Source organism: Cherax quadricarinatus, chromosome 17 (genome assembly GCF_038502225.1).
Source record: "Cherax quadricarinatus isolate ZL_2023a chromosome 17, ASM3850222v1, whole genome shotgun sequence".
Classification (NCBI taxonomy): Eukaryota; Metazoa; Arthropoda; class Malacostraca; order Decapoda; family Parastacidae; genus Cherax; species Cherax quadricarinatus.
In genome coordinates, this window is record NC_091308.1 from 49,632,322 (window position 1) to 49,659,732 (window position 27,411).

A 27,411-nucleotide genomic window follows, 5' to 3' on the forward strand; every position below is an offset into this window, starting at 1 on the left:
ATCTTTCATCACCTAATCTTTTTGTTATCCTCATAACCTTACTCTTTCCTGTATTCACTTTCAATTTTCTTCTTTTGCACACCCTACCAAATTCATCCACCAATCTCTGCAACTTCTCTTCAGAATCTCCCAAGAGCACAGTGTCATCAGCAAAGAGCAACTGTGACAACTCCCACTTTATGTGTGATTCTTTATCTTTTAACTCCACGCCTCTTGCCAAGACCCTCGCATTTACTTCTCTTACAACCCCATCTATAATATACGTATTTAATTCACCATTTGGCATGATTATAAAGTGGGTGGAGCTATAGCAGAGGGAGAATTGAGCAGTATCTCAGTAACTGGTGATTCACCATGACACACACAGGTATGCCTCACCCACTATAAAATATTGCATAATTACACTATTACAGTAGACCCCAGGTTTTCATAATTAATCTGTTCCAGAAGGTCGGCTGAAATCTGAAATGGCTGAAAACCGAAGTAATATTTCCCATAAGAAATAATGTAAATCCAATTAATCCATTCCAGACATCCAAAAATACATTTTATAGAGAATAACTATAGTTTAACATACAGAAAAAATGAGAAATAAATATAAAGCACTAATTTTAATGATATATGAACATTACATACCTTTATTGAAGACTCTTGTTGGCATAAGGAAGAAGGCAAGGAGGGAAGAGGGAGGAGAGAGTATTGTTTGGAAGGGGAATCACCCTCCATAAGGACTTCAGGTATCAAAGCCCTCTCTGGGGTTACTTCCCTTCTTTGTCTTGTACAGTGGAACCCTGAGTTTCGGCTGTAATCCGTTCCAGGAGCTAGGCCTCAAATCAAAACAGCCTAAAGTCGAAGCAGTATTTCCCATAAGAAATAATATAAATACAATTAATCCGTTCCAGACCCCCAAAAATATTCACAAAAATTACGTACATATTTTAAAGAATAACTATAGTTTTACATACACAAAACAATTATAAATATATTTATAGTACTTAAATGAGTAATGAAATGTATAAATAAACATTTAAAATCACATTTATGTACCTCTATTGAAGACTCCTGGTGGTGCCTGGAAGATAGGGAGGAGGAGAGAGGGAGGACTTACTATTGTTTGGAATGGGAATCCCTTTCAACCACTGCCTCAACCAGTTTCCACCACTGCCTAAACTACTGCCTCCACCACTGCTTCCACCACTGCCTCAACCACTGCTTCCACCACTGCCTCCACCACTGCCTCCACCACTGCCTCCACCACTGCCTCCACCACTGCCTCCACCACTGCAGCGCACTGCCTCGTATTTTTGTACAATTTCTTCTTTCTTCTGCTGCACTCAAAAGACAAGCATAAAACACAATGAATTATATTGTGAAATGTTTGGATGAGGGTGCAGGGTAATGTTCACTCAAGGATAAACAAGCAGCCAGACTGACTCGCAATACCTGTGCACCTGCCCGTGCAGGCGTAGGCAGGCGGACAGGTCTGGTACAGGGGCCGAAACATTGGGCACAGTGCGAAACTCAGGCCAAAATTTAGCCAAAAAAAAAGAAGTCTAAACTTGAAGCCGCCAATACTCAGGGCACCTGAAAACAGGGGTTCCACTGTACTGGCACTAGGACAAGCTTGAGAGTCACTGCACCCGTCACAAAAAATCTGTCCAGATAGGCGTGTTTCTGGCATCTCTAAGATTTGTTTAAAATGAGACAAGACATTGTCATTGAACATGTTGCAGACATGGCTTGCAACAGTTTTGTTAGGGTGATAATTCTCAGCAAAACTTTGCAATACACAAATAACCCGCACATAAAAGACAGAAGCTTACGACGACGTTTCGGTCCGACTTGGACCATTGACAAAGTCACACTAACAGAGGAGGAGCAGGACGGCTATATATAGGCAGGAAGAGGTGGAGGTAGTAGTAGTGGTAGTAGTGGTAGTAGTACAAGAATTGTATATAATACCGACAGGATGAAATGACACATGCACAACACCCGGGCATCCCCACCGTAGACGTTTCGCCATCCAGCCAGCCACTGGATGGCGAAACGTCCACAACAAAGACAACCAGACGCCGCACATGTGTCTAATTTCATCAGTAGATGTAGTAGAAGAAGAAGAGGTAGTAGTAGTGGTAGTGGTAGAAGTGGGAAATAAGGAAGAACCAGTCAAATACAAAGGAAGGGGAGCACTGCAAGAGAGCTAGAAACCCACAGAGGGAGAGCAAGCGCACCGAGGTGCGTGAAAGGGGAAGTGGTGAAATAAAATAAAGAAGGAACAGAAACACGAGACAGGAGAGAGAAAGACAACCCAGAGGAGAAAAGGAGAGAGGAAAGGGGAAGAGGAAGAAGAAAAAGAAGAAGAAGAAGAAGAAATGAGGATTCAGGTTAAGTCACGGGTGTTCTGAAGTTTGGAGCATTTTACAATGTAGTGGGAGAGGAAGGCATCTACAGAGACGAAGCCAGGGCTAAGGTTCATACAAGGAAAGTTGTGTATAAGAGAGGATTCAACTAAACGGCGACTGTTCGAGTTGGAAGTAGGGAAGACAGTTTTAGCAGAAGACCAGTCAATAGGATGGCTATGATCTCTGACGTGACAGAAAAGAGCATTGTTAGTGTCGGCAAGCCTAACACTATTTTTGTGCTCCCTAACTCTGTCAGAAAGAGATCGACCAGTTTCTCCAAAGTATTGAAGAGGACAGGAGGAGCAAGAAATAGAGTAGACACCAGGAACATCTGTAGAGGGAGGAGAGGTATGAACGAGATTAGTGCGAAGAGTGTTAGTCCTTGATTTCCTTAGAGAGAAGGCCCATGAAGGGTTTCTTCATCTCCCTATCCCCACTGATGTCTTTCTTGATCTGATCCGCCTCTGTGTGGACTCTAACTCCTTTTCCTTCCAAGGGAAATATTATTCCCAAACCTTCGGTGTCGCTATGGGCTCTCCTCTCTCTCCTGTCCTTGCTAATCTTTACATGGAATACTTCGAGACTGTTCTTCTTCCTACCCTCGATGTGCAACCTTCACTCTGGCTCCGCTATGTGGATGACATCTTTGCTCTGTGGCCTCATGACTCCAGTCTCTTCCAACCTTTTCTTGAAGCTCTTAACAATCTTGCCCCTTCCATTAAGTTTAAAGCTGAATGGGAATCTAATTCCTTACTTCCTTTCCTTGATGTCCATGTCCACCGCTCAGATACAGGTTTTTCCTTTTCCGTTTACCGTAAACCTATGCACAGTGGCATGTACATTCACTACTTTTCCTATCATGCTTCCCCTGTCAAGAAAAGTGTTCTTATCTCCCTCTTTCTCCGTGCCCTCCGCATCTGTGATCCTCAGTTCCTTCCAGCAGAAATTTCCACTCTTTATAATTCGTTCTCCCGTCTTGGCTACCCTTCCCATTTCATAGACTCTGCCCTCTCACGTGCTAAACGCAATTTCTTCTCTCCCAAACTCTCTACTCATGGGAACTCTTCTATCCTCTGCCTTCCCTACATTTCCGGTCTTTCTAATCTCAACAATACTCTCCGTCCCTTAGACATCAAGCTTACCTTCCGCCAGACTAACACTCTTCGCACTAATCTCGTTCATACCTCTCCTCCCTCTACAGATGTTCCTGGTGTCTACTCTATTTCTTGCTCCTCCTGTCCTCTTCAATACTTTGGAGAAACTGGTCGATCTCTTTCTGACAGACTTAGGGAGCACAAAAATAGTGTTAGGCTTGCCGACACTAACAATGCTCTTTTCTGTCACGTCAGAGATCATAGCCATCCTATTGACTGGTCTTCTGCTAAAACTGTCTTCCCTACTTCCAACTCGAACAGTCGCCGTTTAGTTGAATCCTCTCTTATACACAACTTTCTTTGTATGAACCTTAGCCCTGGCTTCGTCTCTGTAGATGCCTTCCTCTCCCACTACATTGTAAAATGCTCCAAACTTCAGAACACCCGTGACTTAACCTGAATCCTCATTTCTTCTTCTTCTTCTTCTTCTTTTTCTTCTTCCTCTTCCCCTTTCCTCTCTCCTTTTCTCCTCTGGGTTGTCTTTCTCTCTCCTGTCTCGTGTTTCTGTTCCTTCTTTATTTTATTTCACCACTTCCCCTTTCACGCACCTCGGTGCGCTTGCTCTCCCTCTGTGGGTTTCTAGCTCTCTTGCAGTGCTCCCCTTCCTTTGTATTTGACTGGTTCTTCCTTATTTCCCACTTCTACCACTACCACTACTACTACCTCTTCTTCTTCTACTACATCTACTGATGAAATTAGACACATGTGCGGCGTCTGGTTGTCTTTGTTGTGGACGTTTCGCCATCCAGTGGCTGGCTGGATGGCAAAACGTCTACGGTGGGGATGCCCGGGTGTTGTGCATGTGTCATTTCATCCTGTCGGTATTATATACAATTCTTGTACTACTACCTCCACCTCTTCCTGCCTATATATAGCCGTCCTGCTCCTCCTCTGTTAGTGTGACTTTGTCAATGGTCCAAGTCGGACCGAAACGTCGTCGTAAGCTTCTGTCTTTTATGTGCGGGTTATTTGTGTATCGTTCCAGTCACGGTATTGTGCCTTTTTGTTATTTAAAACTTTGCAACTCGCTCCACTTTGCACACATGTCCTTAATTACTGAAGAAGGCACATTCTCTCCCCTCTCTTCCTTCTCCTCTGAAGCAATATCCTCAGTTGTGGCCTGTTGCTGTTCCAGTGAAGGTGTTGCAGCTCTTCAGTGGTTAGCTCTTCCCTGTGGTCCTCCACCAACTCTTCCACATCCTCACCACTCACATCCAACCCCATGGACTAAAATACCACTATAACCAAGTAATGTCATCTTACCTTAAAACACCTCTAGAATTAACTAATAAACACAAAATATTTACATTGTTGTGTCAGTTTAGTCTCCAGTTCAGTTATCCTCCTGGCTTCTCCACTGCTCAGCCTCACAGAGGAACCCTCGACGTTCTTGGAAGCAGCAGCAGCAGCTACTGGGGTTGTGACAGCAGCCTTGGCTTCCTCAACCTCACTCTCCAGCTCCATGATGCGGTGGTTTAGTTGTCTGCCAGGGTTAATGTAAATTTTATACATAATTCAGTACTGTAAACTTCTACAATTTAGAAACACACACAGTTCTGAAAGTCATGCAATAAAGTTTGATTAGTTTTGTTTATATTTTCTTAACAGATCAATTATTTAAGTTTGTTTAGAGGCCTGATTCACATGTCCACCATTTTTAGAAAAAAGAGCAATTGTAACAAGAGGAAGTAAATGGAACAGCGAAACAAACAAGATTTGTTAAGACACTTCTATACGGTTCAGAACATTTATTCAAGGTAACACTGCCATGAGTGGCTTGTTTAGGGCTGCAATCATCATAGTCAAACATTTAGTACGTACTTCAATAAATGTTGTGAATAGTATGAGAGTCTTTTGAACCAGGAAACTAGTATAATACAAGACTTATGTCACTGTCTTGCACATGTTCAAGTTTCTCAATATGATGTTTTATGATGCTCCTTCACTAAACACTGAAGACAGGATACTACAATACACCTGCTGCTGTAAATACACTGAAAAAGATAATCACCTGTTCTGACAGCCAAGAGTCTTCCAAGTCCTTCCTTACCCATGCATATTAAGTAGAGATTCTTCGTAAGCACTGCATTTGTTCATGTATTATTCAGGAGGTGGAACTACTAGAATATTACAAAAAAAAAAAATGCATCTACCAGGTGCAAGTGTATAACACTACCAGTACCACCACCATGCATAATGTATGGTAAGACACTGAAGAATGGTTAGTAGTCTCAACACTAACTTTTTTTTTTTTTTTTTTTTTTTACACAGGGTTCTACAAGTTTAGGCTTAGGGTTCCTAACTTTATTTACAAGTTAAGAGCTGTTACCTTTATCAGCTCATTTGAAAGTCTTCTCATTACTAAGAGATATACAAATAGTGAGCAGGATGAAGTTGTAGCCAGCTGTGGGCCAGTGATTTCATTTGGTCAAATGATTTTTATTTTGTTGATGTCATTATGCTCTATGAACATGTTCCAGACTCTAGTCATCCTAGGAATAAATGATCACAGATGAAGTACAGTACAGTAGACCATCAGCTAACATGAAATATGTTAACACTTAACAGTTAATGCAGTTGTATAATTGCAGCATGTTTTAGGTAAACATGCCATATTGATCAGTTTACATGGCAGCATACATGTAGGGGAAAATGTGGCATGCAACATATTTCCTGTTTTTTCCCTATGTATCTGAGAGTGAGCCTAAGGGTGAGTCTATTGTCTTATAGGGAAAGCCTCCCTTATGTACACAACCTCCCTTACCTCAATGTTCCATTTGTACTCATCCAGTACCATACCTTAGCCACAGGCTTCTGCCATACCACTTGCCTCCACCCATTCCCTGTTACACATCCAGCAACCTTTCCCTATGGCTTCATACCCTCGCTGCACATCTACCAACCTTACACATGCCACTTACCCCTATAATTCACCCACAACCACATACCCTCAACCCAACAACCTCCACCAACACAACCTACCCATACAATTTTCCCTACAGCCACACACTTACACCATTCTCCCATGGCCACATTCCCCAACTATCTCAAGACCACATCTTTCACAATCCCATGTCCTCACCCACACCATTTCTTCATGATCTCATGCCCACACCTTACTTGACCTTTCACTGTATGTCATGCACATAGCTAATCTCTCATTACTGCCCACACCATCAACTGCACACTCACCCACACAGTCACCACACCGCCTTATTATTTCCTGCCTCCACCCCTGACACCCCTCCACTGCTCAACATCCTCAACCTCCTAACTCCAGCTCCTGTCCCTACCCCTCCACTTCTTGGTTTCCACCTCCTATGCCAGTAGTTCCCCAATTCCCACTCACACACTGAACCCCCCCACATCCCAACCACTAACTCCTGCTTAACCCCTCCCATGTACACCCCAACCCCTACATCTCACACAACTCTAACCCCTCCTTTATAGATGCCATACAATTGCAGTGAGTGAGACCACCAAACAATAAGCCACCTTTGTCTGTTAGCAGAGATGTGGTTGTGGGATCTTTGAGTGACATACATCACCACATTCACTGATAATTATATTATTATCATTTTTTTACAATTCTGAGATCTTAAAAAATCTGGGTGACTTATTTGGGAGGTTTAAGGAATGTAACCCAATTTTTTCAATAATTTCTCTAGTTCATTTTACAAGATTTTTTTATGACATGCTATTTTCAGGAACATAACTACTGTGTTAACAGATGGTCAACTGTGTTAACAGATATACAGTAGAGTACTGAACTGCTGTCACTTCTATTTTTCTTATATTTTCCAATTTAACACATTCAGACAAGCCTCCCTATTTAAACATCATATCAAACGTACATTTATTCAACTAGTTTATTTATTCAAAGGTTTATCTAGTCAACTAATGCATCACATGGACTCAAACCCACACTATTTGCAGATGACACTACATACGTCTTCTCTCACCCAAGCCCAGTCATGCTAGCCAATACTGTAAATACCGAATTACAGAAAATATCTACCTGGATGATGACTAACAAACTTACTCTCAACATTGACAAAACCTACTTCATTCAGTTTGGAAACAGAACTACAGATGTCCCTCTTAACATAATGATAAATGGATCATCTATCACAAAGCTCACAGAGGGATAATTCTTAGGAATCCACCTTGATAATAGACTCAAATTTCAAACACATGTACAACAAATTTCCAAGAAAATTTCCAAGACCGTAGGCATACTATCAAAGATACGGTAATATGTTCCACAGTAAACCCTCTTGGCCCTATATCACTCACTCATTTACCCCTATCTCACCTATGGAATTTGTTCATGGGGCTCAACAACAATAAACCATCTCAGACCATTAATTACCCAACAAAAGGCTGCAGTCAGAATGATGATAAATTCCTACTACAGGCAGCATACTCCACCAATATTCAAAACTCTAAACCTACTCACCATACAAAACATCCATACTTATTATTGTGCCTACTACATACATAGAACACTTAACTTGGATATAAACCCTCCCCTCAAACTTCTCCTTACCAACCTCAACAGAACACATGACCATAACACAAGGCACAGATCACTCTTTGATGTTCCCCGTGTCCATCTTACACTATGTAAAAACTCAATGCACATAAAAGGCCCAAAAATCTGGAATTCATTACCTGTGAATATAAAAGAAACACTGTCTGTTTATCAATTCAAGTCTCTTCTTAAAAACCACTTACTCACCCACAACTAAATAAATACTGAATAACTGTATCTCATAAATGTATAACCTGTGACCCTCCCAAACTACGTTCTTTTAATTACATTACCTAATAGAATACTCCATTCTCTTGAATGCTCAGTAACTCATCAATGACCATATGACCTGTTTCTGCACTACAAATCATTGATTTTATTCAATCTGACTGAATTATATTATAAATTATGCTACAAATTTGTACAACTATAAAGCTTCTTATTTGAAATACAGTGGACCCCCGGTTAACGATATTTTTTCACTCCAGAAGTATGTTCAGGTGCCAGTACTGACCGAATTTGTTCCCATAAGGAATATTGTGAAGTAGATTAGTCCATTTCAGACCCCCAAACATACACGTACAAACGCACTTACATAAATACACTTACATAATTGGTCGCATTCGGAGGTGATCGTTATGCGGGGGTCCACTGTACTCATTTGTGCTTCATGTTGTAATTTGTTTACTGTAATTTTTACTACTGAATATATCATTGCTTAGCTAATCTTAAGTTAATTTTAAGCCTGCCCATAATGCTCTGCATACAAGGGGCTTTTGGCATGTACACTCAACCACTGTATTACTTTGTACAGCTATGTATCATGTCCAAATTAATAATAAATAAATAAACTAGTACTGCATTGTTATTAATAATAACCACCAACAAGTACTGTTTTGTTGTTAGTAATAACCACCAACAACGGGCTCGATACGGCGTATGCTGTCAGTGGCCCTGAAACCCAACAGAAGAAGAACCACCAACAACTAGTACTGTGTTGTTGTTAGCAATAACCACCAACAATCATGTAGTACCATGTTGTTAGCAACAACCATCCAGTACTGACCATATCTGGACTAATATAATAGTTCCTCTCACAGCAGGGATCATCACAGACATCAGCAAATATGTAGCTTTATTTCAGCAATATATGACACTGACTGGCACAGAGTTTACTGACAAAGTCTCTACAATAGACAGTGTCTTATTAACCCTTTGAGGGTCTGTCCCACAGTTCTACGGCTTTGAAGCCAGGGCCCGAGCTGTAGTATTACGTCATGAGTTCAGCTCACTCAGATAAGCTGTGAGCGGTAAATTTGGGCCTAGATATAAGAGAGTGCATCAATGTGTTAAGTGTGCACCATGTAAAACAAATCCTGCAGCATGAAGTGCATAATGAGAAAAAAACTGCAGTAGTGTTTTTGGATTAAAACAGCGACTTAGTGGTGTATTTTCATTTAGTGTTTACAGATGTATTCATGGTTTCCTGGTCTCACTTGATAGAATGGAAGATATATTACAGAAATAGTGATGAGTTTGACTGGTTTTAGCACTCAAAATAACTTGAAATTGAGCTCAAAGTAGCAGAAACATTCGATTTTTGCCAATGTTCAAGAATAAACAAATCACATCATGCATCCAAGACACATCAGCTGGTCAGTCTTGTGTTCATTCATGAATGCACTGATATTATTTATATGATTATTACAATATTGCATAATAGTAAATCTTCTACTTTTTGGTGTGAATAAAAATTCTTTATGCGAATAAAAAACAAAATGTAATTCATGTGTAAAACCTGCAAATGTAATTAATAAACAGAGGAAGTGTTATTTTAGTGCCAGGAATGCCTGCATTGTTAATATCCTGGACCCTATTTTGAAACTGGAATATTTTGAACTTTGTGTGAAATTGGCCAAATTACCAATTTCCAATCACTTTACTGAGTAGTTTAAATAGTTGACTGGGCAATTTCTTGTGCTCAGTGGATAAAATGGAACATATACGTACTAGCTAAGAATTTGGCCCAACGGAACAATGTAATTGGCAGAAAATAGGACTCAAATTGGGAAAAATCACCGGTGTGTAAATATCACTGACACAGAAAAATTCATGTGTAATTTTATAAATTTTTTATCAAATTATATACTTTTTTGTTTTATTACCTTCAGAAAGATTCTCTACCATTTCATAAGAAAAATTAATAATTTTTTTTTTAAATTCTTGAACCCTGTAGGGAATTTTCAGACTGGGGGTCTGGACCCTGAAAGGGTTAAAACTAAGAAGATAACAGCAAAGAGACTAAATAGCTCACGGCTAACAAATAGCATCCTAAGAGGTCCACTGATGAAAAAATATCTATGAAAAACAGTTCAGACTGGAATTAATAACTAAGGAACAAACCAAAAATTATTCCTCATTGCTTACTAATCTAATACGGAAGTCTAAACAACTATATTATGGTAGTAGGAAAACTCAAATGTTGGACTCTTGAAAACTGGGCAACGCTAGAGTTCAAGTCTTAACTAAACCTAATGAACCTTACATCCAGCCTGCTGAAACAGCCAATATTTCTTCTCTGCTATAGGATTAAGTCTAGCTAGTAAAATCCCAACTTCTAATGCCCAGGTGGGTGACTTCCTTGCTGAAAGTTTTCCAAACTCATTCACTCACTCTAGCTCTGACTAATCCTGTTGAGTTCTTTTGCTACATATACTTTGCACTGCCTTGTATAAGCTCTCATATTACCTCCAGTACAATACTGATTCCTAACAGATGTGCAATATTGATTTACTACTTGTCATAGGCATTATATCAACCCTTATTAACAGGCAGTACTATCTTTTCTGTTATTTATACATTGTTAATCCTGCATTGGTCATATGACTGCAATCATCGATCCTGATATTAACCTCTTATTAAATGACACACATCCTAACAACAATTGCCTTTACTACACTGCTAGTCTGGCTAAGATAATACTCAGTGCCAACAATAACAATATTCAGTTATAATGTCAGATCATTAAGCAAGAACTATGATGACCTTCAAGCACTACTAAATTCCCTAAATGTCAGTATGTCTATCATTACTCTCGCTGAAACATGGTTAAAACATGATGTTACAACATCTATTCCATACCTGGCTACATGGCTATACATAATTGTAGGCCAGACCAATTAGGAGGTGGAACAGCTATATGCTACTCTGATAAACTAGAGTGTATAAATTCTACTTGCACAAGGGATGAATATGGAGAATATACATTTGCTAAATTTAAATCCAAAGACCTTAAAATACCTCTAACAGTTGGAGCAATTTACAGAGTACCTCACTCCAATACTCATTCAGTGAAAAGCTAAGAAACATAACAGCACAGAGATGAACAACCACCACCTGACACTTACAGGGAACTTCAATATAAATCTCATCCATGACCATGACCCACAAAGTAACTGAATTTACAAACACTATGAACAGCTGCTTACTTCTACCAACAATAACAAAACCTACAAGAATCTCTGAGACAAATGCCTCCTTACTAGACCATATCTGGACAAACACTATATCCCTATTAAAAGCAGGCATACTCACAGATAACACCACTGACCACTATCCCATCTTTCTCATAACCAACTTGTGTAAAGTGCCCCAGGACACAACTAAGATCACCTTCCGACTACATGACGAGTCATCTGTTAATAATTTTATTTCAGCATTAAGTGACATTGCCTGGCAAAATAGCAGACAGCTTCGATATTGATGAATGTGTTAATGTGTTTTACAAAAAACCCAAAAGCTCTATAACATGCACTGCCCAATAAAAACTAAGCAGATCACAGCATCCTCAAATCTATTGATAAAAAACATCTATATGAAAAACGGTGGAGAATGAGTCTAATAACAAAGGATAATATATAGCACATAATGAAAGTAGCTTGTTAGATTATGTATTGGTGGATAAAAGGTTGATGGGTAGGCTCCTGGATGTATATGTTTATTGAGGGGCAATGGATATATCAGATCATTATTTAGTTGTAGCTACACTTAGAGTAAGAGGTAGAAGGGACGAAAGAACAATGGCAACAGCAAGTAAGAGAGAGGTAAAAGTATATAAACTAAGAGAGGAGGAAGTTAGGGTGAGATATAAGCAACTATTGGCAGAAAGGTGGGCTAAAGCAATTATGAGTAGTGGGGGGGGGGGGTTGAAAAGGTTGGGATAGTTTTAAAAATGCAGTATTAGAATGTGGGGCAGAAGTTTGTGGTTATAGGAGGGTGGGTGCAGGATGAAAGGAGAGTGACTGGTGGAATGATGTAGGGTGTGATAAACGAGAAAAAGGTAGCTTATGAGAGGTTTTTACAAAACAGAAGTGTTATAAGAAGAGTAGAGTATATGGAGAGTGAAAGAAAGGTGAAGAATGTGATGAGAGAGTGCAAAAGGTGAGCAGATGAGAAAGTGGGAGAAGCACTCTCAAGAAATTTTGCAGAAAATAAGAAAAAAATTTGGAGTGAGATAAACAAGTTAAGAAAGCCTAGGAACGAATGGATTTGTCAGTTACAATATAATTTTTATTTCCTTGCATTGAGATTCTGTAATTACAATAACGAGTTGCAGTGCAAAGAGCTAAAAACAGAGTAGGGGAGTTAGTAGATGGGAAGCTTGAGGTATTGGGCAGATGGCGGGAATATTTTGAGGAACTTTTAAATGTCGGTGAAGAAAGGGAGGCAGTAATTTCATGCACTGGTCAGGGAGGTATAACATCTTTTAGGAGTGAAGAGGAGCAGGATGTGAGTGTGGGGGAGGCGCATGAGGCATTACGTAGAATGAAAGAGGGTAAAGCAGTTGGAACTGACTGGTTCATGACAGAAATGTTAAAAGCAGGGGGGGATATAGTGTTGAAATGGTTGGTATTTTTGTTTAATAAATGTATGAAAGAGGGGAAGGTACCTAGGGATTGGCGAGTGTATAGTTCCTTTATATATAGGGAAGGGGGACAAGAGAGATTGTAAAAATTATAGGGGAATAAGTTTACTGAGTATACCAGGTAAAGTGTACGGTAGGGTTATTATTGAAAGAATTAGAGGCAAGACAGAAAGCAGGATGCAGATGAGCAAGGAGGTTTTAGAATGGGTAGATCAAGTGTTTATATTGAAGCATATATGTGAACAGTATTTAGATAAAGGTAGGGAAGCTTTCATTACATTTATGGATTTTTAAAAGGCATATGACAGAGTGGATAGAGGAGCAATGTGGCAGATGTTGCAAGTATATGGAATAGGTGGTAAGTTACTAAATGCTGTAAAGAGTTTTTATGAGGATAGTGAGGCTCAGGTTAGGGTGTGTAGAAGAGAGGGAGAATACTTCCCAGTAAAAGTACGTCTTAGACAGGGATGTGTAATGTCACCATGGTTGTTTAATATATTTATTGATGGGGTTGTGGAAGAAGTAAATGCTAGGGTGTTGGGGAGAGGGGTGGGATTAAATTATGGGGAATCAAGTACAAAATGGAAGTTGACACAGTTACTTTTTGCTGATGATACTGTGTTTATGGGAGATTCTAAAGAAAAGTTGCAAAGGTTAGTGGACGAGTCTGGGAGGGTGTGTAAAGGTAGAAAGTTGAAAGTGAACAGAGATAAGAGTAAGGGAATGAGGGTATCAAACAATTCAGATAAAGAAAAATTGGATATCACACTGGAGAGAGGGAGTATGGAAAAAGTGAATGTTTTCAGATATTTGGGAGTTGATGTGTCAGTGGATGGGTTTATGAAGGATGAGGTTAATCATAGAAGTGATGAAGGAAAAAAGGTTAGTGGTGTGCTGAGGTATATGTGGAGAGAAAAAACCTTATCCATGGAGGCAAAGAAGGGAATGTATGAAAGTATAGTGGTACCAACACTCTTAAATGGGTGCGAAGCTTGGGGTGTAAATGCTGCAGCAAGGAGGTGGTTGGAGGCAGTGGAGATGTCCTGTCTAAGGACAATGTGTGGTGTAAATATTATTCAGAAAATTCGCAGTGTGGAAATTAGGAGAAGGTGTGGAGTTAATAAAAGTATTAGTCAGAGGACTGAAGAGAGGTTGTTGAGGTGGTTTGGTCGTTTCGAGAGAATGGATCAAAGTAGAATGACTTGGAGAGCATATAAATCTGTAGGGAAAGGAAGGCAGGGTAGGGGTCATCCTCAAAAAGGCTGGAGGGGGTAAAGGAGGTTTTGTGGGCGAGAGGCTTGGTCTTCCAGCAAGTGTGCATGAGCGTGTTAGGAGTGAATGGAGACAAATGGTTTTTGGGACCTGACAAGCTGTTGGAGTGTGAGCAGGATAATATTTAGTGAAGGGATTCAGGGAAACCAGTTATATTTATATAGCCGGACTTGAGTGCTGGAAATGGGAAGTACAATGCCTGCACTTTAAAGGAGGGGTTTAGGATATTGGCAGTTTGGAGGAATATGTTATATATCTTTATACATATATACTTCTAAACTGTTGTATCTGGGCACCTCTGCAAAGACAGTGATTATGTAAGAGTGAGGTGAAAGTGTTGAATGATGATGAAAGTATTTTCTTTTTGGGGATTTTTTTTCTTTTTGGGTCACCCTGCCTAGGTGGGAGACAGCCGACTTGTTGAGAGGAAAAAAAAACTACTAATAATAATACAGTGGACCCCCGGTTAACGATATTTTTTCACTCCAGAAGTATGTTCAGGTGCCAGTACTGACCGAATTTGTTCCCATAAGAAATATTGTGAAGTAGATTAGTCCATTTCAGACCCCCAAACATACACATACAAACGCACTTACTTAAATACACTTACATAATTGGTCGCATTCGGAGGTAATCGCTATGCGGGGGTCCACTGTATATCTTTATTTACTACAAGTACAGTGGACCCTCAGCTAACGATATTAATCCACTCCTGAAAGCTCATCGTATGCTGAAATTATCGTTAGCTGAATTAATTTTCCCCATAAGAAATAATGGAAATCAAATTAATCTGTGCAAGACACCCCAAAGTATGAAAAAAAAAACTTTTTTACCATATGAAATATTAATTTTAATACACACAAACTGACACTTACCTTTATTGAAGATCTGGTGATGATTGATGAGATGGGAGGAGGGAAGAGTGTGGAAGTTGTTGATGTTTAGAAAGGGAATCCCCTTCCATTAGGACTTTAGGTAGCACGTCCTTTTCTGGGGTTACTTCCCTTCTTCTTTTAATGCCACTAGGACCAGCTGACTGTGGTGCAGCAGTAGCTCACCGTGGTGCAGCAGTAGCTCATCGTGGTTCAGCAACAGCTGACTGGTGCAGCAACAGCTGACTGGTGCAGCAACAGCTGACAGTGGTGTAGAAGCAGCTGACTGTAGTGCAGCAGCAGCTGACCGTGGTGCAGCAGCAGCTGACCGTGGTGCAGCAACAGCTGACTGTAGTAATTCTCACCCTTTTTCCTGCAGGGTTGGCACTAGAAGCTTTTTTGGGGCCCCTGGTGACTTATTTTGCAGGTACAATCACTAAAAACGCTGTGATAATATGAAATGTTCCGATTGTATGCGTGGATGCGACCGCACTGGCTGGCTTGTAAACACTGGCACCCATGGGACAACTGAGGCATGCTCAGGCCACACATGGACGCGTCTCGAATGAATCGCAAAGGGCGAGTTTTTTAGCGTTAGCCGAGGCAAAATTTTTGCGTTAAAATGTATCGTATGCTGGATTTAGCGTTATGTGATGCCATCATTAGCTGAGGGTCCACTGTACATGTACAAGGTATACAGGCCTAGCTGACATCAATGACACACTACTACAGTGGATCGCCGACCAACAAAGGCATCGTCTAATGATAAATTTGACTAACGAAGCGTTTGAGCATAAAAAATTTGGCCCAACAAACGATGAAAAACTCAACCAACATCATTCGTCCCAAACACATCCACGTGTCCTGTCTGGCCTGAGCGCGCCTTAGCTGCCCTGCCTTCAGTTAGTGTGCCAGTGTTTTTAGTGCTTGTAACTGCTAAATAAGCCACCATGAGCCCCAAGAAAGCTTCTAGTGTCAACCTTGTGGTAAAAAGGGTAAGAATTACAATTGAAATGAAGGAGATCATCATAAAGTATGAAACTGGAGTGCATGTCTCCAAGCTGGCCAGGTTGTATAAAAAACCCCAATCAACCATCGCTACTATCTTGGCCAACAGAAAGGCAATCAAGGAAGCTGTTGTGAAAGGTGCAAGTATGTTTTCGAAACACAGATCACAAGTACAGTGGACCCCCGGTACTCGATATTAATCCATTCCTGAGAGCTAATTGAATACCAAAAATATCGAAAAGCAAATCAATTTTCCTCATAAGAAATAATAGAAATAAAATTAATCCGTGCAAGACACCCAAAAGTATGAAAAAAAATTTTACCACATGAAATATTAAGTTTAATGCAATAGAATAATTACAATAATGACAATAACAATAGAATAATTGACACTTACCTTTAATGAAGATCTGGTGATGATTGATGGGATGGGAGAAGGGGAGAGGTGTTAGTGTTTAGAAGGGGAATCCCCTTCCATTAGGACTTGAGGTAGCAAGTCCTTTTCCGGGGTTACTTCCCTTCTTCTTTTAATGCCACTAGGACCAGCTTGAGAGTCACTGTACTTCTGTCGCACAACATTTCTGTCCATAGTGGCCTGTACCTCCCGTTCCTTTATGACATTCCTAAAGTGTTTCACAACATTGTCAGTGTAATAGTCACCAGCATGGCTTGCAATAGCTGTGTTAGGGTGATTGTCATCAAAAAAGGTTTGCACTTTAAGCCACATTGCACACATTTCCTTAATCTTTGAAGTAGGCAACTTCTTCAATTTCTCTATCCCTTCCTCTGAAGCAGTTTCCTCAGGTCTGGCCTCTTGCTGTTGAAGATGATCTAGCAGCTCATCAGTGGTTAGTTCTTCATTGTCCTCCTCCACCAACTCTTCCACATCCTCCCCACTAACCTCCAACCCCAAGGACTCCCCCAATGCCACAAGGGATTCCTCAACTGACATAGGATTCTCAGGGTTAGCCTCAAATCCTTCAAAATCCCTTTTGTCTACACATTCTGGCCACAGTTTTTTCCAAGCAGAGTTCAAGGTCCTCTTAGTCACTCCCTCCCAAGCCATACCTGTAAGGTTTATACAATTGAGGATATTAAAGTGATTCTTCCAAAACTCTTTTAGAGTCAATCGAGTGTCTGTGGTCACTTCAAAGCACTTTTGAAACATAGCTTTTGTGTACAGTTTCTTGAAGTTGGAAATGACCTGCTGGTCCATGGGCTGCAGGAGAGGAGTGGTATTAGGAGGCAAAAACTTGACCTTAATGAAGCTCATGTCCCCAGAAAGTCCCTCTGCCAAGTCTGTAGGATGACCAGGGGCATTGTCTAATACCAGGAAGCACTTAAGGTCTAATTTCTTTTCAATTAGGTAATTTTTCACAGTGGGGGCAAATGCATGGTGTAACCAGTCATAGAAAAAGTCCCTAGTGACCCATGCCTTACTGTTTGCCCTCCACAGCACACACAAATTAGCCTTGAGGACATTGTTTTTCCTGAACACTCTGGGAGTTTCAGAGTGATACACCTATAAAGGTTTCACTTTGCAATCACCACTAGCATTGGCACACATCAACAGAGTAAGCCTGTCTTTCATAGGCTTATGTCCTGGGAGTGCCTTTTCCTCCTGAGTAATGTAGGTCCTGCTTGGCATTTTCTTCCAAAACAGGCTTGTTTCGTCGCAATTAAACACTTGTTCAGGTTTAAATTCTTCACTGTCTGTGTAATCCTTGAATTCCCTCACATATTTTTCAGCTGCTTTTTGGTCCGAACTGGCAGCCTCACCATGCCTAATCACACTATGTATGCCACTACGATTCTTAAATCTTTCAAACCAACCTTTGCTGGCCTTAACCCTTTGACTGTTTTCGACGTATAAATACGTCTTACGAGCCAATGTTTCTGACGTACATATACTCAATAATTCTAGCAGCTTCAAATCAAGCGGGAGAAAGCTGGTAGGCCCACGTGTGAGAGAATGGGTCTGTGTGGTCAGTGTGTACCACATAAAAAAATCCTGCAGCACACATTGCGTAATGAGAAAAAAAAAACTGATCTTTTTTTGGAATAAAACGCCGACTTTGATGTGTATTTTCGTATAGTATTTATCGTTGTATTCGCGTTTTCACGGTCTTAGGTGATAAAATGGAAAACATATTACAGAAATAGAGATGATTTTCATTACTTTGACGATGAAAACGACCTTGAAACTGAGCTCAAAGTAACGGAAATGTTCGATTTTTACCAATGTTCAGGAGTAAATAAATCACACCACACGTCCAATACACGTCAACTGGGGAGTCTAATATTCTTTCACTAGTGCACTTATATTATTTATACCATTTTTACAATAATGCAGTAGTCTGCATAACAGTAAATTTTGTATTTTTTTGTATGAATAAAAAATCAAAATAGAAAGCAATAATAATATAAGAGGGGCCTAGAGATGTGACTAATGAACAGAGCATATGTTATTTTAGTGCCACGAATGTCTACCTTGTTTATTCTGGACCCTATTTTGAAATTGGCATCTTTTTTAGTTTGCGTGAAATTGGCCAAATTGCCAATTTCTGACCACCATATTGGGTAGTCCAAATTAGTAAATGGGAGGTTTCTTGTACTCAGCTGATAGATAAAATGGAGTTCAAAAGAAATAGCTATGAGTTGGTCAACTGGAACAATGGAATTGGCTGAAAATAGGGCTCAAAGTCGGCGAAATCGCTGATATGCATATGTCGCCGAGACCGCTAACTTCGCGGGAGCATAATTCCAAGAGTTTTCGACCAAATTTCGAACTTTTGGTGTCATTACCATCGGGAAAAGATTCTCTATCATTTCGTAAGAAAAAAATAATTTTTTTTTTTCAAAAATTGAGCGACATAGAATGACAGTTTCAGAGAGGGGCTTGAAACACTCAAAGGGTTAAATTCACTCACATCAGCACTAGTTGCAGGCAATTTCTTTACCAAATTGTCATGCAACTGCCTAGCCTTTTCACAAATGATCGCTTGAGAGATGCTATCTCGTGCTATCTGTTTTTCATTTATCCACACCAATAACAGTCTCTCAACATTTTCTAACACTTGCGGTCGCTGTTTCGTAATCACAGCTGCACCTTTTGCAAGAACAGCTTCCTTGATTGCCGTTTTCCTGGTCACTATAGTAGAGATGGTTGATTGGGGTTTACTATACAACCTGACCAGCTCCGACACACGCACTCCACTTTCATACTTTGCAATTATCTCTTTCTTCATTTCAATAGTCATTAGCACCTTTTTTCTCGAAGGGTTGGCACTAGAAGCTTTCTTGGGGCCCATGGTGACTTATTTTGCAGAAACAAGCACCAAAAACAGTGATAATGTGGAATGTACCGAATGTATCCTTAGATGCGCGCACACTGGCTGGCTTGTAAACACTGGCACACACGGGGCAGTTCAGGCCACACGTGGACACGTCTCGTACGAATCGCATCGAATACCGGGTTTTCGATCGGATACCGAGGCAAAATTTTTGCAATAAAATGCATCGAATACCGGATTTATCGAATACCAATGCCATCGAATACCGGGGGTCCACTGTACTTGAAGATGTTGAGAGACTGTTGTTGTTGTGGATAAACGAAAAACAGATATCAGGAGATAGTATCTCTCAATCCATCATATGTGAAAAGGCAAGGCAGTTGCATGACGATTTAATTACAAAAATGCCTGCAACTAGTGGTGATGTGAGTGAATTTAAGGGCAGCAAAGGTTGGTTTGAGAGATTTAAGAATCATAGTGGCATACACAGTGTGATAAAGCATGGTGAGGCTGCCAGTTCGGACAAAAAAGCAGCTGAAAATTATGTGAAGGAATTCCAGGGGTACATAGAGGCTGAAGGACTGTAATCCCAACAAGTGTTTGTGACAAAACAGGCCTGTTTTGGAAGAAAATGCCAAACAGGACCTACATTACACAGGGCAAAAAAGCACTGCCAGGACACAAGCCTATGAAAGACAGGCTAACCTTAATGTTGTGTAGTAATGCTAGTGGGGATTGCAAAGTGAAGTCTTTACTCGTGTATCGCTCTGAAACTCCCAGTGTGTTTAGGAAAAACAATATTGCCAAGGCTAATTTGTGTGTGATGTGGAGGGCAAACAGTAAGGCAGGGGTCACTAGGGACATTTTCTATGACTGGTTTTATCATGTGTTTGGCCCCACTGTGAAAAATTACTTCCTGGAAAATAAATTGGACCTTAAGTGCCTCCTGGTATTAGACAATGCTCCTGCTCATCCTTCAGACTTGCCAGAGCGAATTTCGGGGGAGCTGAGCTTCATAAAAGTGAAGTATTTGTCTCCTAATACCACTCCTCTCCTCCAGCCCATGGACCAGCAGGTCATTTCAAATTTCAAAAAACTGTACACCAAAGCAGTATTTCAAAAGTGCTTTGAAGTGACCTCAGACACTCGATTGACCCTAAGAGAGTTTTGGAAAGATCACTTTAGTATTCTCAATTGCATAACCCTTATAGGTAAGGCTTGGGAGGGAGTGACTAACAGGACTTTGAAATCTGCTTGGAGGAAATTGTGGCCAGAATGTGTAGAAGGGATTTTGAAGGGTTTGGGGCTAACCCTGAGCAGCCTATGCCAGTTGTGGAATCTATTGTGGCATTGGGGAAGTCCTTGGGGTTGGAGGTTAGTGGGAAGGATGTGGAAGAGTTGGTGGAGGACGACAATGAAGAACTAACCACTGATGAGCTGCAAGAGCATCTGCAACAGCAAGAGGCCACAACTGAGGAAATTGCTCCAGAGGAGGGGAGAGAGAAATTGAGGAAGTTGTCTTCTTCAACGACTAAGGAAATTTGTACAATGTGGACAAAGGTGCAAACCTTTATGGAGGAAAATCACCCTGACACAGATATTGCAAGCCATGCTGGTGACTTTTACAATGACAATGTTGTGACCCACTTTAGGAAAATCTTAAAGGAATGCGAGGTACAGAGCTCTATGGACAGATTTTTGGTGTGACAGAGGTCCAGTGACTCTCAAGTTGTTCAAAAGTGGCATTAAAAAACACAGAAGGGAAGTAACCCTGGAAAAGGACTTGCTACCTAAAGTCCTAATGGAAGGGGATTCCCCTTCCAAAAATTAATACACCTCCATCTCCCCTCCTCCCATCTCATCACTATATCTTCAACAAAGGTCAGTGTCATTTATTCTTCATTTAGTACAATACATTATTTATTGTGCATGTATCTTTTTTCTGTATAGGAAAATGTATATATGTGAAAATTTTTTTTTTTCATATTTTTGGGTGTCTAGAATGGATTAATTGAATTTCCATTATTTCTTATGGGGAAAATTAATTTGACTAACGATAAATTCGACTAACGACAAGCTCTCTGGAATGGATTAATATTGCTGGTCAAGGGTCCACTGTATATAGAAAGCTGCTTGTTATGCTGAGCATTATGGGCAAATTAGGTCAGTTTTGTCCCAGGATGCGACCCACACTAGTCGAATAACACCCAGGTACCCATTTTGAACTGATGCGGGAATAGGGACAGGGACAGCAGGTGTCTTATGGAAACATGTCCCTAATGTTTTCCAGCAGTACCAGAAGAGATTTGAACCCTGGACCTCAGTGTGTAAGGTGAGTGCGCTAGCGATCGAGCTACAGAACAATCTAATAAGGTCAAAAAAAACTGTACAGTGGACCCCTACCTTACGATATTAATCCGTTCCTGAGAGCTCATCGTAAGCCGAAATTATCGTAAGGTGAATTAATTTTCCCCATAAAAAATAATGGAAATCAAATTAATCCATGCAAGACACCCCAAAGTATGAAAAAAAAAAAATTTTTACCTCATGAAATATTAATTTTAATGCACACAAACTGAAGATGACATGCAATTCTTAAATCTCTCAAACTAACCTTTGCTGGCCTTAAATTCACTCACATCACCACTAGTTGCAGGCATTTTTCTAATTAAATCCTCATGCATTTTCCTAGCCTTTTTACATATGATCGCTTGAGAGATGCTATCTTCTATCTGTTTTTCATTTATCCACACCAATAACAGTCTCTCAACATCTTCTATCACTTGCTATCTCTGTTTCGAAAACAAACTTGCACCTTTTGCATGAACAGCTTCCTTGATTGCAGTTTTGTTGGCCACGATAGTAGCGATGGTTGATTGGGGTTTGTTATACAACCTGGCCAGCTCCGAGACACACACTCCACTTTCGTACTTAGTAATTATCTATTTCTTCATTTCCATAGTAATTTTCACCCTTTTTCCAGCAGGGTTGTCACTAGAAGCTTTCTTGGGGCTCATGGTGGCTTATTTTGCAGCTACAATCACTAAAAACACTGATAATATGAAATGTACCGAATGTATGCGTGGATGCGACTGCACTGGCTGGTTTGTAAACACTGGCACGCATGGGGCAGCCGAGGCTACGTGTGGGACAAGTTCCGGACAAATTGTGTGAAGCGAGTTTTTTAGCGCAAGGCGAGGCAAAATTTTTGCATTAAAATGTATCGTATGGCGAATTTAATGTAAGGCGGGGGTCCACTGTATTATGAAAACAGATTTTATGACATAAAAGGTAATATGAAAAAGACCTGGAAAGCCTTATCTGAAATTGTAGGATCTAAAAGGCTGTCACAAAAGAGAATGGTTAACTTAACCAAACCAGAAGAACCTCTCCTTCAGCCATGCAATGTTGCCAACAAACTTAATGTCTTTTTCTCGACCGTAGGAACAAAGTTAGCAAGTGAATTCCCAAATTCAAATATTCAACCAAAAGACTACCTCACTGGTAACTACTCAAAAACTTTATTTTTAGCCCCAACAAACCCTACTGAAATCTCGCTTATCATCAAAACACTAAAGAATATGACAGGAGACCTAAATAACTTACCACCACTCATGTATATAAAAGCTTCTCATGTGTTGTCTCCAATTATTGCAACTCTTTTTACCAAATCCACTGAATCTTCCACCTTCCCATCCTTATTCAAGACAGCAAGAGTCACCCTGATTCTCAAAGGAAGTGATCCAACTGAACTGAACAACTATAGGCCTATATCAAACTTCAAAAAATTAACTCACAGACAAGTCTACTCCTACTTGGTATCCCACAAGATACTCGACCCCCTGTCAGTTTGGGTTCAGGCTGAAAAAAAGTACAGTGGACCCCACATAATGCTATTAATCCATTCCTGAGAGCTCAATGTTATGCGAAAATATTGTTATGCGAATTAATTTTCCCCATAAGAAATAATGGAAATCAAATTAATCCGTGCAAGACACCCAAAAGTATGAAAAAAAAATTTTTTTTACCACATGAAATATTAATTTTAATACACACAAACTTAAGAAAACATGCACAGTTACATGACACTTACCTTTATTGAAGATGTGGTGATGATTGATGGGATGGGAGGAGGGGAGACTGGATGGTTTTAGTGTTTAGAAGGGGAATCCCCTTCCATTAGGACTTGAGGTGTCAAGTCCTTTTCTGGGGTTGCTTCCCTTCTTCTTTTAATGCCACTAGGACCAGCTTCAGAGTCACTGGACTTCTGTCGCACAAGATATCTATCCATAGTGGCCTGTAATTCTCGTTCCTTTATGACTTTCCTAAAGTGTTTCACAACAGTGTCAATGTAATAGTCACCAGCACGGCTTGCAATAGCTGTCTGAGGGTGATTTTCATCCATTAAGGTTTGCACTTCAAGCCACTTTGCACAGATTTCCTTAATCTTTGAAGTAGGCAACTTCTTCAATTTCTCTCTCCGAACTGGCAGCCTCACCATGCCTTATCACACTATGTATGCCACTACGCCTCTTAAATCTCTCAAACCAACCTTTGCTGGCCTTAAATTCACTCGCATCACCACTAGTTGCAGGCATTTTTCTAATTAAATCCTCATGCAACTTCCTAGCCTTTTCACTTATGATCGCTTGAGAGATGCTATCGCCTATCTGTTTTTTGTTTATCCACACCAATAACAGTCTCTCAAAATCTTCTATCACTTGCGATCTCTGTTTTAAAAGCACAGTTAAACCTTTGGCAAGAACAGCTTCCTTGATTGCCGTTTTCTTGGACACAATAGAAGCGATGGTTGATTGGGGTTTACTATACAACCTGGCCAGCTCGGAGACACGCACTCCACTTTCATACTTAGCAATGATCTCTTTCTTCATCTCCATAGCAATTCTCACCCTTATTCCTGTAGGGTTGGCACTAGAAGCTTTCTTGGGGCCCATGGTCACTTATTTTTCAGGTGAAATCACTATAAAAAGGCTGTAATAATACGAAATGTTCCGATTGTATGCTTGAATGTTACCGCGGAGGCTGGCTTGTAAACAATGCCACTTGCAAAACAAGTGAGGCTGGCTCAGGCCGCATGGACATGTCTCGGACGAATCACGTTGAGCGAATTTTTTAACACTATGCAAGGCAAAATTTTAGCGATAAAATGTATCGCTATGCGGATTTAACACTATGCGATGCCAACGTTATGCGGGGGTCCACTGTACTAATGATGCTATTATACGTATGCTTGAACTAATATATTCTGCACTTGAAAAAAGTAAATTTGCCCTGGGGCTTTTCATAGACTTATGAAAAGCATTTGATACAGTTGACCATAACCTTTTGCACCTAAAACTTGAACATTACGGGGTCAGAGGACACTCTATTACCTAAAATCTAATCTTAGCAACAGAACCCAGTACGTATACACAAATGGAGCCAGCTCCACTACACATCCTGTTCTTGTTGGAGTCCCACAGGAAAGTATCCTTGGCCCACTTCTCTTTCTCATTTACATCAAATGCATCTAATCTCCTTAAACCCATTTTATTTGCGGATGACACTACTTATGTCTTCTCTCACCCAAACCCAACTGCACTAACAGACACTGTAAATGCTGAACTGCTAAAAAATCTACTTGGATGACTACCAACAAACTTACTCTCAATATAGACAAAACCTACTTCATGTTATCTGGAAACAGCTTCAAATGCACAGCTAAACATTTTGATAAATGGTTCACCCATTTCTAGATAGACAGAGGGCAAATTTCTAGGTCTCCACCTTGACTGCAGTCTCAAATTTCAGACACACATACAGCAAATTTCCAAGAAAGTCTCCAAAACTGTAGGCATCCTTTCAAAGATATGGTACTATGTACCCCAATCAGCTCTTCTTGCTCTACCACTTTCTCATTTACCCTTACTTCACCTATGGTATTTGTACATGGGGCTCAACCACAGAAAATCACCTTAAGTCTTTAACAACCCAGCAAAAAGCTACAGTGCAACTGATTACTAACTCCTGCACTAGACAACACATTCCACCTCTTTTCAAGAGTCTTAACTTGCTTAATATACAAAACATCTACACTTATTATTGTGCCTACTACTTACACAGAACACTATACTCAAATATAAACCCTCCTCTCAAACTCCTCCTTGATAACTATAACAGAACACACAACCATAATACGAGACACAAATCACTCTTTGATATCCCTCATGTCCATCTCTCCTTATGTAAAAATGGTATGCATGTAAAGGGCTCGAAGATCTGGAATTCATTGCCAGAACACACTAAATAACCCGTCTGTAAATCAGTTTAAGGCCCTGCTAAGAAATTGCCTCATCACCCAAATTTAACCAAACTGTACCTAATACCTACCAGTTACTCAAAATCTACTCAATGTACTGAGGACTGCTCAACCACTTACTATGTACTTCAAAATTAGGATCTCTAAATTTCATTGTTTTAAATAGTACTAAATTGTAATACATCATATTGTAAATTGTTTTAACCCTTTGAGGGTTTTGGTCGTACTAGTACGTCTTACGCGTAGGGGTTTTTGTCGTACTAGTACGCATAAATTCTAGCGGCCTCAAATCTCGCAGGAAAAGGCTGATAAGCCTAGATGTGAGAGAATGGGTCTGTGTGGTGGGTGTGCGCAGTAGGAAAAAAATCTGGGACCCAGTGGTGCATTGTGGGAATGCCATCATAGTACACAATTTCCACCGTGCCCTGCGGTAAGAAGTTCCTCACTCCTCGGCGAATTGGGACACTTTTGTTCCCCAGTGACAGTTCTAATACAGATGGAAGTGACAGTGAAGATGAGTTTCAAGGTTCTGGTGAGGTTTTGACCGAAACTAATGACCATAATATGGGTAATAGTGAGGAAAACCCAGACAACCCACAGCCTTCCACCTCTGCTGCTGGGCCGTCGTTCAGTTGTACCAGAATCAAAGAGGAAACTCCTATTTTCCAAAATCCCAGACTCAGATGTGAGCATTGGTGATGATAATGATAGTGATTATGAACTACAAGCTCTTCAAACTTGTTCCAAGAATGGAGGAGGAGGAGGAGGCAGAGGAGGAGGAGACAGAGGAGGAGGAGGCAAGAGGAGGAGGAGGCAAGAGGAGGAGGAGGCAGAGGAGGAGGAGGAGGAGGAGGAGGAGAAGAAGAGGAGGAGGAGGAGGAGGAAGAGGAAGAGGAGGAGGAGGAGGAGGAGGAGGAAGAGGAGGAGGAGGAGGAGGAAGAAGAAGAATACGTAATGATAACAATAATAATAATAATAATACATAATAATAATACATAATAATAATAATACATAATAATAATAATACATAATAATAATAATACATAATAATAATAATAGGTAATAATAATAATATGTAATAATAAATGTTCACCCATGACAGTAACAAGATAAGGGGAGATAACATCTGATAAGTGCTGACGTTTGATGAGGGTAAATGAGGGTAGAGCCGATGCCAAAAGATGAGATGAACATCGCCCTCCCTTTGTTTTTGCTGGTATACTAACATTTCTGTCTGTCTATTTGCCTGTCTGTCAAGCTCCCTGTCTATCCATCTAGCTCTCTGTCTCAGAGAGCCACAAGACTGCGTCATCACTTTTACTCACATCTTCAAGCAGAGTATAGCACTTTGTCTGGGTTTCTTGGGTTATCCTAGGTAATTTATACTATGTATACTTGTATTTTATGTGTACCTGTGAGACAGAGATAGACAGACAGATAGAATGAGGGAGAAAGATAATTAGATAAAATGGAGGAGGGGAAGCAGCATCCGACCCCATTGTTTTGACAGGCCGGAGGGGGAAAGAGTAATGAGCCAATATGTCACTTTGACAGCTGCTGACTCCTTGTAATTTACACTATGGACGAGGAGGAGGAAGAGTAGGGGGAAGAGGAAGAAGAGGAGGAGGAGGAA

The 27,411-nt window shown here is 40.4% G+C and overlaps 1 protein-coding gene across 2 annotated transcripts in view; it reads right to left on the minus strand.

The window, feature by feature from the left end:
- LOC128686295 (protein Hook homolog 3) overlaps positions 1-27,411 on the minus strand; it is a 753,866-nt gene that overhangs the window by 64,489 nt on the left and 661,966 nt on the right. For both annotated transcript variants that reach the window (XM_070085977.1, XM_070085978.1), the window contains exon 12: positions 4,864-5,039. In XM_070085977.1, coding sequence (XP_069942078.1) covers positions 4,864-5,039 — 176 coding nt within the window. The remainder of the gene's footprint in view (positions 1-4,863; positions 5,040-27,411) is intronic.